Raw genomic sequence first — 16,792 nt, 5'->3', positions numbered from 1 at the left:
TTGATAAACTTGTTTATTTTTAATTTTTATTACCCATCACCGTAATGTTACCACAAAAGATTACTGAAATAAACTAAACTAAACTAAATTGGTGTCCCACCTGAAAATGTATTTTCTGTTTCCTAAAGAGCTGAAGAGATGAGGAAACCACTGTTACCGAACAAACACTCTATAGCAATGATTACCATCAGAATATAGAGCTTTGTCTTTTTAACAAAAACCTTTAGTTTGACCAAATAAAAATCACTTACACCACCTTAAATGAAATGGCTGCAGATTCTGACCTTTTAAGAGAAATGTCCTCATTAAAACATGTGGTATATGATCACATATTAACATCAAATACTTACAGTATTAACAGTGTTAGAAATCATGGCTGAAAAAGAAAGTCTCTAAAACAAAATGTGCATTTTTTTTTATTATTCTAAAAGACAAGAGCAAGTCATAATATCCCTGTAAGACGTAAAATATTCTGTGAATCTCGACTAAATAACAAAATATCTTGGTAGGCAGTAAAATATAAGATCTTTTCCCAGACGTGCTTCAGGTCCATATGGTATGTTTCCATCCAATAGATGTATGAATTAAAATGCAGAACAGTAAGATATAGTTTACATAGGTTTGAAAACAATGTGGTCATATTTAATAATACATTCAAAGTCTCTCATATGTCATTCCATATTTACAGTTAGGATGAGTCTTTGTAGCTCAAGATGTTAACTTTCATTCTTTGAACAATGGCTGTAGTTTAGGACTACAACTATCTATTATCTTCTTAGGGATTATTCTATCAATAAACGTTTTGATTAATTGAATAATCTAGAAGTGAGTTTTTTATATTTGTTGCAACTTTGTGAGCTTGAAGGTTGGCTTTAAATCAATTAGTTTAATAAACTGTTGCACTTTACAGTATTACATCACATACTCATCTACTGCTACTGCTACTGAGCTGTGGAATATGTCTGAGACTTGGTGCTTGAATATTTTAAAATGCACAACTTTGTAACAATAACAAACTTAAATCTGCAATCCATAAGTTTAGTTTTTAGTGAATAAAACATTCTGTATGGTAGAGTACATTAATACAATATAACTAACAGTTGGTAGTTGGTCTACCAGCTCTTCATTAGACCCTGTGGTCAGGTAGGACACCTACTGGATGAAAGGGGTATTGCATGAATAGGTTTCTGTATTAGCTCAGAAGTAGAAATGTTGGCACTTTGCGCGGGGTACACCTGGGTTCAGTACCCGGGTAGGACATAAAACTTATGGATTACAGCGTTAAGTGAATAAGGCAGGTTAGGTTGGAGGAGTTGGCTAAAGCAGTGGTTCTAAAAATGCAGTCCGGAGCGCCCCCTGGCGTCCTTGAGGAGGGCCCCCAGCTAATTGACTGATACTTAGAACCAATGGATCCTTACAGGTCTGTAACTCTGTGTTATGGGGGTCCGTGGCCTAATGCATACCAAACTGGGGGTTTAAACCTTGAAATGAAACATTTTGAGAATCACTGGTCTAAAATAGTGGTGGTTTGTTGTCCAGTGCTGTGGTTTTGTCCTGAACTGGACGTGACACAGAGCAGTGCTGAAAACAAGACCTTCTCTGCATCCCACATGGATGATGACATGCTTTTATAAAACACAGAGTTAACCATTCCAGTTCATGACACCAGTAGTCACATTAGTGTGACTTGTGCTGCTTGGACAGAACGGAAGCCCTCTTAACTTCAAATCTAAAGACATTTGTCATTTGTAACAAGACAGTGGGTTTAGTTGGAATCTGTCTATACTTCTATATACAGAACATACAGTATGACAGGACATATAGCAACAGGCAGCTTGACGTGGTACGAACAGAACAACACTGTTCCATCGCTGTTCAGTCTCTCATAACAAAGTAGATTAAAGATAAACAATGAAAAAGCATTATTAGCTCGACAACATTGCATATTCAAAACAATTGTACGTACTGTAGATAAACTCCTGCTTTGCATTTAATTGTGCAAATAAGAAATGAAAAAGGCCCATCTGAATGTGACACTCATCCAGTCCATTAGGTACACCATCCCATTCTGTCTCCACGAGACTGATTTGTACTCGTACCATGGTGTCGCCCCCCAAAAATAGCAGATCTACAGGCCCACAAGCTCGAGTTTGTAGATCTATTTTCGGCGAGTGAAGCCATCGTACGACGGAGGGCAAATCAAGCATTAGGCTCTTGTTGAGATCAATGGCGAGGTCATCGTTGGGATGACAGGAAATTGACTGTGTTGCATATCGCAGTGGTTCTCAAAGTGGAGTCTGGGGACCCCCCAGGGTCCTTGAGGAGGTTGCAGGGGGTCCCCACCAAAATGAGTTGATATAGCATCTAAATCAGTTGAACAACTTTAATAAGTAGCCAATCTAAAGGCTCACAACATGCTTGTAGATCGGCTATTTCTTTTCAAAGATTTTGAAAAATCTAATAATAATAATTTTGAAATCTTTTAAATGTTCTCTTATGGGAGTCCCTGGCGTATGTAAATGTGTCCCAGTTGTAGCTGCCGTTTCAGGGTTTTTCAATTCAACAGTGATTTTTTTTATTAAGAGTGCAACAAAAACAACATCCATCCATTTACCATCATCCTGTGGGCAATAAACGACGAGGACAAATGGTACACAACCAGGCCAATGACATTAGTCAGCATGAGTTTCTATCTGTGGAATGTTTGTGACATGAAGCCCTGAAGATCTCAGAAAGTTCTGGAGGTTCTGGAGGTGAAGGGAGTCCCAGCTGGTCCTAGATGGTGCACCTAATCATCTACCATCATAAACCGTTTCTCATATCAGGGACCATTAATAAAAGAAAAGAAAAGACTTAGTATAAGTCAGACAAGGTTAGTCAGTGTGTGTTTGTACAAAGGTTCTTGAGAACTCAACATGTGTTTGTTCCATCATGGGTTAGTCGTGTGTACATAATATTATACAACGTTCAGTTCTCCAAGTTGGCTTGTCACCTACGGACATCAACAGTATGAAAGGATAGATACATGGTATAATTAGTCTGCCAGCACTGAGAAAATGTACAGCTATAAATATTGTATTCATTCTCCTTCATCCGAGTCTAAATTAGATGGTGGTGGGTGGCAGAGAACTGATGATTTCTCCCAGGAGTGACTCACTGAGTAAGTCTCTGAATGACTCTCTATACTGTATAACTGTGAGTAAGTCTCTGAATGACTCACTGAGCGACTCGCTAAGTGACTGAGTACTTATCGTAATGACTCTCTGAACAACTCACTGAGTAACTTTGAATGACTCACTGTATGACTCTCTGAATGACTCTCTGAGTGACTCTCTGAATGACTCTCTGAATGACTCTCTGAATGACTCTCTGAATGACTCACTGAGTGACTCACTGAGTGACTCACTGAGTGACTCACTGAGTGACTCTCTCAGTAACTCACTTGCTCCGACTCTTTGCTGACAGGAGAATAAATTAGGAAGGACATGTTTTGATTCGCTAGTAGACATACCCTGACCCCAGAAAGAGGAGGTTCTGGAAGGCAGGACCCAACTGGATGGACGGATAGAGCTCTGTCTCTGATACAACGCTCGATTTTGAGAATGGTTGGCGGCGAGCCATCAGCTACAACAGCTAAGCATGTGAGCAATTAACACTGCTAACACCTAGCCGTCTAAGCCATCGGCCCTGAGCTGTTAGCTAAAATGTTCAACAGCTCCTGTTTGCAACGTGCCAGGTGGTTAGCAGTTAGCGGTGTTGACGTGAGAGACGGGGCGCGACCGAGGTTGCGGCGCAGGGCTCCGGTTGGTCGATGGAGAGGAGGTGTAGTTGTCTTGGTTGTGGTTGTCTCGGCCCGCCTGCTGCCTCTTCCCTTGCTCCTCCTTCATGAAGAGCTCCACCATCATGATCTTCTCCTTGTGGATCTGCAGGCTGATGTCCTTGGGGATGTCTGGGATGAGCCAGTCCACAAAGTCACTCATCAGCATCACCACGTTCTGCAGGACACACGCGGAACACATTAGGGGTGCAGCCGTTAATTGATTTAATCAATTTAACCGATTATGAAAAGTAATCGATAAATTGGAGTGGCATAAATGGACCAATAGCGCTGCGACAGTTAAACACTTTCAACCTGGCATCCCTATTTTGAGCATGTAATTATAGCCGATCTACAAGCTCACAACGCATCGCAAGTTTGTAGATCGGCAACACAGATCTTGTAGATCTTGAGCTTGTAGATTGGTTATTGTCGTGCAAAACAGATGGGTTTAAAATAGGGCCTAAGTACCACCACCATGTTCTGCAGCAGACATGGAACAGAGTCAGAGCAGACTGAGGGTCACATGTCCACTTCCAAGACCAAGAGTTTATCGACCATAGGGCTGGGCAATATATCGTTGCTGTCGGGGAGAAACCTCTTATCTCCATATTCTAACTTTTTGTGTTTTTTTTCGTAAATTAATGCCCTACTTGATCATATACTACAGCGTCTCACAAAAGCATCAAAAGTAACAGCTCTGCACAATCGAAACGTGACGCGAAGCGACGTGTTTCGAACTTGTCGATCTGCTACTTTTGCCATTTTTGAATTTGAATCCTGAAAAGTAACAGTTTTGGACATATGAGGTTTCCACCCGACAGAGATGATATCAATGATATATCAATATTGTGATATGAGCAGATATAGATGACTAGATATCATCTAGGATTTTAGATATCATCTTATCGTGATATGATATAAGTGTTGTCTTTTCCTGGTTTTAATCAGCCCATTTTATGCTTTCATAAATGTTCAGAAATAGCTAAAATAGCCGGCCTACAAGCTCACAATCTGTCGCATTTACGTCGATAAGAATTAATGTTATCGTCACAACAATCGAAAGAGGGATTTGGTGAAAAATATTGTGATATTTGATTATCTTATCGTGGTTATCAGGCAGAAACCTTGTATATTCAAAACTGTTACTTTTCCTGTCGTCCAATGGATCCAATGTACTTATTATTTAGTCACAAGCTCTTTTTAATCATTTTCATTGGTTACATATTTGTAAAACCCACACAGACACTCTTAACCACTTTAAAATGTACACATTTACCCAAATACATTTAAATGACTGAATAGCTTATCTACAAGCTCAAATTACGTTGCATCATCATGATGCATTGTGAGCTTCAAATTACGTTGCATCATCATGATGCATTGTGAGCTTGTAGATCAGCTATTTCTGTTAGTTGTGTTAACTAATTGCTATATAACTCAACCATGAATGAAAAATGTATGGGGTGCTGTTGGGAAAGGGGGAAACAAACATGATAAGCAGAAACGCAATCCAGACGCTCCAAAATATAAGTAAAATAAAGGCTATAAAACCTCATAGAGCCAAGTCAACATCTTTTACATATGGTAAAAGATGCCCAGGGGATCGCATTGCCAAGCATAAATATGCCATTAGAATTAGGAGTTCATCATTATTTCATGGCTAAAACCTTTAGTGAATTTCACAACGCTAATGATTCTTTATTGCACACGGAGAGCACTGAACTCATTAAACATCTGCTCAGGGGGGGACAGAATACATAAAATGTACCAAAATGGAAGAAGGTGTTTCGACTAGATCCATCAACATGAAACTATCCTGGTTTCAATGAGGATACAGACTTCATATTTTCTGTAATGTTTTTCTCTTTTCTCTAAAGAGGCTTCCTTGTTTTATTTCTACAGCCTATGGCATGGGTACCAACAGTACTGTATCTCTCATTCATGATGTATACAAATGTCTGTAATTTAATATCATCTTATTTTGTGTTATCATCAGTGGTGGAAAAGGTGCTCAAATGTTTTACTTAAGTAAAAGTATTAATACTGCAATGTAGAAGTACTCCGCTACAAGTAAAAGTCAGAAATTCTAAATTTACTTGAGTAAAAGCACAAAAGTATTGGTATCAACATGTACTTAAAGTAATTTTTTTTTGAAAATAGTAGATCTACAAGCTCACAAGTTGTGAGCTTGTAGATCGGCTATTTTCAAATAGCCTAGGTATAAAACAGAGCTAAAATTGGTTAATTTATGTTTTATAATGTAAAAATGTATATATGCAAAGTAACTAGTAACTGGTAGTCGAGTAAAAGTTCAATATTTGCCTCCGGGATGTAGTGGAGTAGAAGTAAAAGTATAGACAATTGGAAATACTCCAGTTAAGTAAAAGTGGCTCAAAATGTTAGTACTTGAGTAAATGTACTTAGTTACTTTACACCACTGGTTATCATTATTTTCAATTAGTTTCACCTGTCATGTTTTTATCTGGTATAATGAGGCCACCTTTTAAAACGTAATCTTATTGCCATAACCTGATTATTCTCAGTAATCGTGTGCATGTAAACACAGTTACATTTGACACATAATACATTTTATACAATGGCATGCAGCACTAATGACATTCATTACACAGTGTCTGTGACATTTAGAAAATGTCACAGGAAAACGAAAAAAATACACAAACACAGAATTGTGTTTCAATATCCCTTATCACTGAATTATGTCTGCAGATAAATGTGATGTAGTTACTACTAATCAGATCTCAGCTCCTATACATATATCCCTGCACCATACTGTGCCTTCAGACACTTTGAACTGTGTCGTGTTTGAGCCAGTGGGCATGTCTTGTTTTTTTTCTGAAAAATGCATGATGAATTGATGTATGACCACTCTATGGCCATACATCAATTAAATATGAAGAACTTGGTTGTTTGCTTGTTTTATAAAGGGAGGTAGCATGGAAGTGCTTTCACATACAGTACATCAAATATGAACGCAAACATTGTGCGTCATGTCATGTCTGCTCGTCAGCATGTGGATGCCAGCGATGTAAGCAACATGCAGTATGTGTGCATTCATTTCAACATGCAGTATGTGTGCATTCATTTCAACATGCAGTATGTGTGCATTCATTTCAACATGCAGTATGTGTGCATTCATCTCAACGCGATGTGTGTTCATTCAAACCTGAAAGACGATGACGAAGGCCAGACGAGCAGCCAGGATGGCCCAGAATTCCTTGGAGAGTTCATACGGCGAGTTGGACCATGGTGGTTCTCTGTAGTCTTTATATCTGAGACAGAGAGAGAGGAGATGGAAATGGAGAGTGCAAGGGGGGGGGGAGGGGGTGCAAGAGAGAAAGAGAGAGAAAAAGAGTATTTACTCAGTATTGTATCCGTTAATAATCATTTCACTGATTTCGTTGAAATAATTGTTTAAATAATCAAATGCACAGAGGATTGGTTATCAATACAACATGGCTCGTCTTTGACGTCAGCGTAAGCACACATCGCCACCAGTTGTCATGGGACACATGTGGACACCTTGCATAATGTCCGTCCACCGTATGTCCCAGGTGCATGGAGTCACCTGCAAGTTTCCACCTTATAGCCCAGATGCATGGACTCACCTGCACGTTTCCACCCTATAGCCCAGATGCATGGGCTGCAGAGGCTCCGTGTTGGCTTGGAAGTTGCTGACGTTGAAGTAGGAGAGGGTGTGGTTGATGAAGCCGTGCATGGAGCCATCAGGGCTGTAGGTGTACTGGTAGACCAGCCGAGGAATGAAGTCCGACGTGAAGGAGATGACAAACGCCTGGGGGGGGTGGGGGGGGCATGAACACATTGAGTCATCGAGAAGAGATGGACGGTGGTTATCAAAAACGTTTACATTTCAAAGACCCCACCTTAACTCTGTCTCTGACAGTATACAAATGGAACCAAATGGACCCTAACGGGTCCATTTGGTTCCATTTGTATACTGTCAGAGTTACATACTTGTAAGGATCTATTTAGAACCCTCTCTAGGAACCCTGAGAGTCCGAGGACCCCACTTTGAGAACCACTGACCTAGGCCATGTTTGTAGTCCTCGGAATTCACATTACATGTGTCTTCTGCAGAGCATGAAATGTGAATTCCGCAACCGGGATGGTTTACCAGGCTAACGCATTAATGGCCTGGGTTTCACTCCCCTATAAGGTTTTAAAATGTTAATCCATTGCCAGAATCCACTTTGCTTGCATTTGTTGTGCCAAAAGTCTCACTTTGAGACCTGTTTCACTGTGTAATGCAAGTCAACGAGGAGACTTTATTGGATTGTGTTATTTTTTACAGAGCAACTAGTGAAGATATCTCAATAATATTTGGAGATACATATAGCAATACAACTTAATTGTGCATTAACTGGATGGTGAGGGTCTTTCAAGTCCATTCACTCTGCACTGCATTAGCAAATGCCGTCATCTACTATCTTTTCATAGAGCATTCTGTCACATGGTCTGGCAACATGGGTGCCTCGGCAATCAGGCAGAAACAAAACTCACGTTAACAATGACTGCTACTTTGCTGAGGCCTCTCAACAGGTTGTACCAGATACCTGCAAACAGATAAGAACAAAACAATGGCAATCTGTCAATGTGTGATGATTTATCTGAGATGGAAGTCCAGCGTTACACTTGAAAGTACACACGTGCCACCACCAGATGGCAACAACAGCATGGGCAAGAGATGTGCTGCGTTTTGAACTCGCACGCACAGTGTGAACACTATACTATGGCATGGTGGTGCTGCTTATTGTTGGTGAACTAAGATCTAAAGAGTCTGGATGAGAGATTCGGTTGATCTATCCATAATGTATGGTAATAAGTGTAGGAGTGCAACAGTTAATCAAACTATAAAAAAATTATATTTAAAATAAAATAATCACTTTACGATCTACAAGCTCATAAAGAGTAGTGCAGCGACAGGTTGTGATCTTGTAGATTGGCTTTTTTTTTGGCATGACACCACTGTACAACAAAGTACAAAATAGGCCTTAAGTGATTTAGTTTGATAACAAAACAGACAGACACACAGATAGTCTTATTGTCTATAAGAGGGTCGGTCTGTGTGTCATGCCGTAACAAGTATGTGTTACAAATTGCAATGTGCAACTACAGGCCAGACAATTATTTAGTTTACAATGTCTCATAATATTTAACCACAACGAACCACATACTGTAGTTTTCCCTTTTAGCCTTAATCATGTGAAATGTAATCACCATCAGTTGAACAAAAGATGATATACTGAGAGACAGACTGAGCTTAAATGAGAAACCCATGATATCTAAATAACCTTTTGCACAACAGAAAATAACAGGATAATTTAGTTAAACGTATTCAAAAGTGGCTTGGCTGTTGGCTCCATTTCAGTCCAAGTCTAATATATATATATAGTTGAAATATTAGAGCTGATAAAAGTAAGTCAATTATCCTTATTGAGGGTAAATCCTTTAAATAACTTTCCTTTGAATAGAACCACCAATAAATAATATTGCAGAAGTACAGTCTGCACATACAGTACATATGTCACTGGCTACAGCATGTTCAAAACTATCAGTTTTGAACATGCTGGATGGTCTTCTATATCGTTGCTGTCGGGTGGAAACTTTAACATGTCCAAAACCGTTACTTTTCAGGAAATGGAAAAAAGAACCTGTGGTCCAATGGATCCAATGTAGTTATTATTTAGCCCCAAGCTCTTGTTAATACTTTTAACTGGTTCAATATTTCTAAAACCCACAAATATACAAAGTAACTAGTAACTCAAGTTTTCAAATGCCTTTGAGATGTAGTGGAGTAGAAGTAAAAGTACCGAAAATTGGAAATACTCCAGTAAAGTACAAATATCTCAAAATGGTACTTAAGTACAGCACTTGAGTAAATGTACTTAGTTACTTTACACCGCTGATGACAAAGTACGGCATTATTTTATGTAAACGAGATACAAGGTTCCTGCCCGACGGCGACGCAATGAGGTGCGTGACTCCTACCGATGTCCTTGGCCCGGGCAGCGATGGGTCTGCGTAGCTCCGTGACAAATTTCTTGGCGTCCAGGCGGATCTCGATGATGTTGTTGAGCAGGGCGAAGAGCGGAGCCAGAGGGAAGGACGCCACGAAGAGAGTCACCATCCCAAACTGGATGACTGCATGAACAAAACATAGGACAGTTAGTGCATGTCTCCTGTTGTGTGAAACTGGACAAAAAGCCAAAGCAATTGCACACATATTAGAGCAGATATATCGGCCATTATTTGACTTTTTTTGATCAGCGTTTATGCAAAATATGTGTCCCGATGTTTTACCACTTTCAACCCGTCATTATAGGCTACGGTAGGGGGAAAATGTCAAAGGTTTCAAATATTTGTCAGGCTCTAGTGCACACAGCCTGTAATAGCTGTTATTTGTCTAGGAAGTAATGTGAACAATATGAAATTGATGATGTAGTACGACTTAAAACTCCACTGTAATTCTGTCAGGAATTCTGTCAATATCTACTCACCCTGGAACCAGATGAAATACAGTGTACATAACACACACATAAAGAACAACTGGAGTAGAAGAAACCTTTTACCTTTTATTGTGGCATTTTAGAGTTCCAAAAAGGCCACAATAAAAAGAATCCCATACAGTAATTCCATCAGAATCTTCTGAAGCAAAATGATGGCACTATGGAAAAGGCCTATGTTTACAGCACTCTTTTTTTAATATAACAGCCAGACTTCGGGTGTGTAAACACGGGAAGTGTCTTTCATGTTCTCAGTGAGTAGAGTGTGCACTAAATAAAAGCATATATACAGAGGAAGAAAGAAAAACAGGTGCTCAGCGGAAATCAAAGTAGCTTAGTGTAGGCAAAAAGTGTTAATGGTGCTCCTGGATCAATGGGAAAGTACTAAATAAAAAAAGGAAGGAAGATCTGGCTCCTATAGCCATGTTTGAATAAAGGCTTACTTGATCTATACGATTTTTCTCCTCTTGAGTGATTGGATCTTGCTTTATTTTTTAATTGGCTTCAGAAGACACAGATTATTCTGTTTGGAGTCTTTTTAGTTTTTTGCACTTTTTGGAAGTCTAATAATAAGTCAGTGTTTTTTATTTGAAGATCGGTGTCGGGGAATCAGGACAGAGCTCGTGAGAGCGAGCTGGAGGGAACTAAACTGGCGGTGAACCTGGATGAACCTTTCTAAAACAGGGATGTCAAGGGGTTGAACATGGTTATAGATGAAAAAGGAAGCCCTCAGGCTAACTCCAAGCGCACTCCGGAACGAGCAAGGATATGATTAAAAAGGCCTTAATGTCTCAGGGCATATACAAGCCAGGTCTAACGAGGCCGAGCGCTTTCGACCCGCTTGGGTCTGCCTTCGGGGCATGACTGCGTGACGTGTCGGTTAAATAGGTTTTGCTGCCCGGAGCTACTAGTGGGCCACCTCCGTTTAGCACCAAAAAGCCTTTATGCACAACCTGCGGAAGTCAATCTTACAATCTCTGCTCCCTCAGCGGTTCTGGTGTCCCAACTCTGCCTGCTGCCGTCACATGGAGATGAAAGGAGAGCAGCTATTTGTATCGCCATGAATGTTTTATGTCTACAGTGTCCATATGTTGAACTTGTTAAGGATGAACGCTCCACTACAGCCACTGTACTGTGAACAGAACAAACTATGAATACAGTGAAGCGACTGAAGCTACGCCGCTGTACTGATTTGCAGGGGGATCGCATGGCGATATGGCGCATGGATTAACATATGGCATGCACGTGTGTTCAACTTGATGCCTCTGGGATGTTGGTAGGATCTAAATAGAGACCACACAGCAGGATCCAAATAAAGCTTCAGTGATTAATTCATAATGTCGTTTTGTAAGTTAGGGTCCCAAGGAGACACCAACTTTCTCTTTTGGGCCTCACGCTGAGAACGTTTAGGAACCACTGCTCTATTACATCAGTCTGTGGTGGGACAGAATTTAAACAGGCAGGACCATGGGATTATACAACTATGAAGGTTATTCATCTCCTTTACTGAGCATCAACCATAATGAAATGCAGCAGGTTTCATGATACACATTTGTACTAACATATTACAGTATGTATGCTGTTAAGAACAGCGGTTCACAACTGACATGAGGTCAGGGACCCAATATGTTAAATAAAATGGAGGTATAAAAATAAGTGCTTGTATAAAAGAAGTCACACTCAAGGTCCTGGTTATGTCATTGAGGTCTTGAGAAGCTCTCTTGTGTAAAAGCCCTCAGGGGACATACTACACGGATTGTTTGGAATTCATTATCCGCACTGTCGCCATAGAACAGATCCTCCGAGCATTGACATGAAAAACATGTTCCAGTCCAATTATTATCCAACTCCATGTGTTCCAGCAATCCAATTATCTTAATAGGTCACACTAACATGCATGAACAGACATCGCAAATTCAAATAAAACTAATAAAGCGACTAAGGTCTCCACATCAAGGATTCCCCGACGGCGGTTAACTGGGATCTGGCTAATTCTTGGAGTGGATTAAGACATCAAAGGACAGCATGATGGAAGTCCAAGAGGGGATTAGTCTACTTCCAGTAGCGGCGATGCATGTTAGATTGGTAAGTGTAGGACGCTGATATCTGCAGTACTTTATACAGGCAACATTTACTGTACTGTACTGTATGATGAGAAATTACATGGATTTACCCGAACATAGAATAACATTCATGAGATCATATTTTGCAACAACGTTACTGTGTTCCGCTCATTAGGGGCAACCTCAGAATTCCTCCTCGCCACTGCAAAGGATTAGCAGGTTAACCACTTAAACCCTAGTTGATCGGGGTCCCCCAGGGCTCTATACTAGGTCCACTAGTATTTCCCTCTACACCTAATCTCTTTGTCAAAAATAGCCGTGTGAGCTTGTAAAAAGGCATTTTTTTGTCGTAGGTTCGCCCCCAGAATAAGAATGCTATAGGGTTAATTTAAATAGGAGCGAGATTAATTACAAGGACTCAAATTCACTCTAATGAGCATCCAGTCCACAAGGATCGAAACATTCACACTAATCTAATGAAATGTTTTAATGAGTGCATGTTTTACCTTGTTCCATTTTAGAGATAGATATAGATATATATATGTTACAGGGAAAATGGCATTCCAGGGAAATTGAAAGGGGTACGCTTGTTTTCATGCCCCTCATGCAATTCTGTAGAATCAACGCTAGAGGGCAATGCAAGCCAGACATGAGCCCCACACCACACACGCACGCATGCACAAACCAGCACGCACACACGCATGCGCACACGCGCGCGTGTACACACATACACACACACACACACACACACACACACACACACACACTCTCCAGGGGGCGGGCCTGGCGGGCTATGTTAGTGCAGTGAGTGGCACTTGGGGCAAACGCAGTCCCCACACAACATCATTTACGATTCTGTGCCTATCGGTACATAACTCGGACGGCGCTTAAGTCGACTAGCAGACCATCGGCAGGTCGTCGCGGGCACTCGCGCCTGGAGGCGCTCGGGCGCGACTCCTCTGCCTCAAGGTCTGCTAAGTCGGAGCGCCTTCCGTCATGGTCCAAAACTATACTTTATCAGCGAAAAAAAAGTAGTCCGCGGTTGTTTGAAAAAGTAATGTCCCAAGCTGGAGTCAAACCCCGGCTCCCAGTGGTAGTGGGTGGGGAGTCCAATGATTATCGAAGTGCGCCACTGAGGCTTGTACTAGTGGTGCAAGTAACAAAGTAGATTTACTCAAGTACAATTTTGAGGTATTCGTACTTTACTTGAGTATTTCTCTCATATTATCCATTTTATTTTCAGCGTTTCCCTAGCGTAGCTTCCTGGTTAGTATGTTGTTGTTGTGGTCGTCGTCCTCGCATCAAAGCCCCGCCTCGCAGCACCACCCCGTGCCTATAAAACAAGCGCTCCCCTGTCAATTTCCCTGGAATGCCATTTTCCCTGTGACATATATATATATATGATGCTAAATTAACTACTTTTGCTGGGGACCCCCTGGAACATCCCCAAGGACCCCTGGGGGTCCCCGGACCCTACTTTGAGAACCAATGATGTAAATGATAGAAGGTGGTTGGGGTAAAGGGACAGTGGCTTCCTGTTGCACTGAGTTGCACTTGTTCCTAATGAGGAGACATTTTAACATTTTAACGTTTTAACGTTCGTTAGTGACATAACTGGAGGAACCCTCGAGGCTTAGCGCCAACTCACAAGAAATGTAACTTTTTAGAACAAACTCCCCATTCCAAGAATATGAACATTTTTTGTTTAATTGTGTTCATTGCATCATGACGTGTGTTGCGTGTGCAACAGTACGGGCATAAATTACCCTGTGCTCTCCTCTGCACTAATAAATCTGAGCGTAGAGAATTCGACCTCTAAGTGAATTAGTGACTCTTTACTGGGAGAGTAATGAGACGATAATAGAATCAAATGTGGAACGCTTCGATCACTTCAAAGACATTCCCTCTGGGTCATATGGGGGGGGGGGGGGGGAACCCAGTGGTTCTCAAAGTAGGGGTCCACCTGTTTGAAAACCTGTTTGAAAACAGGCGGTACAGCGGTACAGTAACAACACTATGCTTAAAAGGATAACACAAGGAGGGCACTCACACAGGGCTCCTTCCGTTGAGCTACTCCGACCTATACTTACTTACTTACTTAGTGGGGAACAAGGTCAGAGGAGCTCCCTCTGGTGTTGTGCCCATAGGTGTCTCTCACAATTTAAACACTTTTCAAAAAATGTTGACAAATCTTCTCTTATGGGGTTCCCTAGCACATCATCTTTTTAAATGGGGGACTTCGCCAAATTCATATACGTTTTGGGGTCCTAGACATTAAAATGTTTGAGAACCACTGCTGTAGCTGAATGGATAGAGAGATTATAAAAGAACTAGAGTGGTAACCGGAAATCCCCGCCCATTCACTTCTCTGAAGTTGCTCGCCCAGCGCATACTCCCTCCCCCCCTACTTCCGTGTTTGGGGACGATTATGCCACGGAGCCCTTCCGCAACTTTTCGCGCTATAGAGTTATGTCTCGCATGCACAGTAGTGTCGCCTACGTGCGCAACCTCGTGCGCAAGCTCGTAAGTTGAGCCCAATGGTGGAAACCATTTTTGCTCGTTCATGCATAGGGCCCCAGCTGCACTTCCAGAGTCGGCCACCAGGAGACTCAAGCTTCACTTTTCCCTCTCGGTTATGGAGGCTTGGTAGAGAGGCTGTCAGGGAATGGGAAGGTCGCCTGTTCGACTCCCACCCAGTCTATGTGTGTCGAAGTGTCTCTGAGCAAGACACTTAACTACTACCCGGGCGGGCACTGTATTAACAGCACCCACTGCTCTTAATAGTTAGGATGGGCAAACGCAGAGGGTATTTTATGTATGAAAGTTCCAATAGAAATAAAGTTATATTATTACAGAGCTCACATGCCCATCATGTGCATACGTACAGTACGTACAGTATAGTGCTGTGTTTGTGTGTTTGTTAGGGGGTGGGACTCACTCATCTCCATGTACTCAGGGCTGAGGCCGATGAAGGGGTTCAGGAAGTGATCCTTCTCATGACGCTGCAGGCTCTTGAACTGTTCCTCATCCTGCTCTGCGTCCTTCGCTGACTTCCTCTTCCTCAGCAGTTTCTTCAACTTCCTACAAGGACAGTCACATCATGCAACATGGGTGTTGAGGTGTTTGACACATTGCATGCACGTATGTACAGTACACACACACAAACACACACGTTTGTATTACTATAATTGTGAGGACATCAACATTTTAGGAAGCCGATTTTATGATTGATTTATGATTTCTTTGGGACATTTTTAACCGGAAGTCTAAAGCCGAAAAATGGCAGATCTACAAGCTCACAACGTCTTGTGAGCTTGTAGATCGGCCATTTTACGGTGTGTGCCATCGCCGCACAGCTAAGTATAAAATGGGAAAAATCTACAACCCAACCCCTAAACCTAACCTCTAAATGTCTGATCCCAATGTTAACCCCAACCTGAATCCTTTTCTAATTGTAAACATATCTCTAAAAGAAAAATCTACCATAAAACGACCATTTCTCTTGTGAGGACCAGGAAAATGTCTATTCCTCAAATTCTACTATACTTGTGAGAACGTTTGGTCCTCACAAGTATAGTAATACAAACACACACGCACAAAGAGAGATGAAGCGATGCCAGAGGATGACAGAGGATGGATTGAAGCTGCACTCTCTTTCTCAGAGCGTGTACTTGACATGATCGTGCACATGACAGAAACTGAGACAAGAGCGTGCACGTGACAGACTGTGAGACACAGAGACACTTGACAGAGAAGGAATCCCTTGCAGATGTAAACTTGGAAATAGGCATTGTGTGTGTGGTCTGTGTACTCACGGTATTCCGATCTCAAATAGGTTGTTTTGGATGAGCTGCTTGCCCAGCATGGTGATACAAAGCTGGATGCATAACTCCATAAGACACCCAGCATGGGCACACTGCAGAGAGAGAGAGAGAGAGAGAGAGAGAGAGAGAGAGAGAGAGAGAGAGAGAGAGAGAGAGAGAGAGAGAGAGAGAGAGAGAGAGAGAGAGAGAGATGATGAGAGAGAGAGAGAGAGAGAGAGAGATGATGGAGGGTGAGTGATGACAGGAAGGAAAGAGAGTCTAGTCTCACAAATTACAGCTTACAATGATTAATCACTGAATGCCTGGTTTAGCTGGAACATTTCAGTTGACACAATTAAATAAATTAAGTATTATTCATACTTAGGAAATAAAACACACTCCAGCCAACTTAATAAACATTTATAGTCACTGGCTGGGTGCTGGATCTTCATAAGATTGAATAAATACAAGTCCAGGACCACTCTTTTTTGGTCGCACAAACTTTTGTGTCAAGATGCCCTTTGGTTCTGAACAGTTTTGAAGACAAGAAGACACAGTGTGTTA

The 16,792-nt window shown here is 41.4% G+C and overlaps 1 protein-coding gene across 5 annotated transcripts in view; it reads right to left on the bottom strand.

The window, feature by feature from the left end:
• Positions 1 to 400: 400 nt before the first annotated feature.
• ano1a (anoctamin 1, calcium activated chloride channel a) overlaps positions 401 to 16,792 on the bottom strand; it is a 107,503-nt gene continuing 91,111 nt past the window's right edge. For all 5 annotated transcript variants that reach the window (XM_080435571.1, XM_080435572.1, XM_080435570.1 and 2 more), the window contains 7 exons: positions 16,241 to 16,341; positions 15,364 to 15,506; positions 9,848 to 10,000; positions 8,360 to 8,412; positions 7,447 to 7,631; positions 7,005 to 7,110; positions 401 to 3,995 (listed from right to left, as the gene is read on the bottom strand). In XM_080435571.1, the coding sequence (XP_080291697.1) occupies positions 3,741 to 3,995; positions 7,005 to 7,110; positions 7,447 to 7,631; positions 8,360 to 8,412; positions 9,848 to 10,000; positions 15,364 to 15,506; positions 16,241 to 16,341 (996 nt within the window). In that variant the 3' untranslated portion in view covers positions 401 to 3,740. The remainder of the gene's footprint in view (positions 3,996 to 7,004; positions 7,111 to 7,446; positions 7,632 to 8,359; positions 8,413 to 9,847; positions 10,001 to 15,363; positions 15,507 to 16,240; positions 16,342 to 16,792) is intronic.

This window comes from Gymnoscopelus braueri (assembly GCF_963280865.1).
Source record: "Gymnoscopelus braueri genome assembly, chromosome: 1".
Taxonomy (NCBI): domain Eukaryota; kingdom Metazoa; phylum Chordata; class Actinopteri; order Myctophiformes; family Myctophidae; genus Gymnoscopelus; species Gymnoscopelus braueri.
This window is presented reverse-complemented; position numbering and strand designations above follow the sequence as displayed.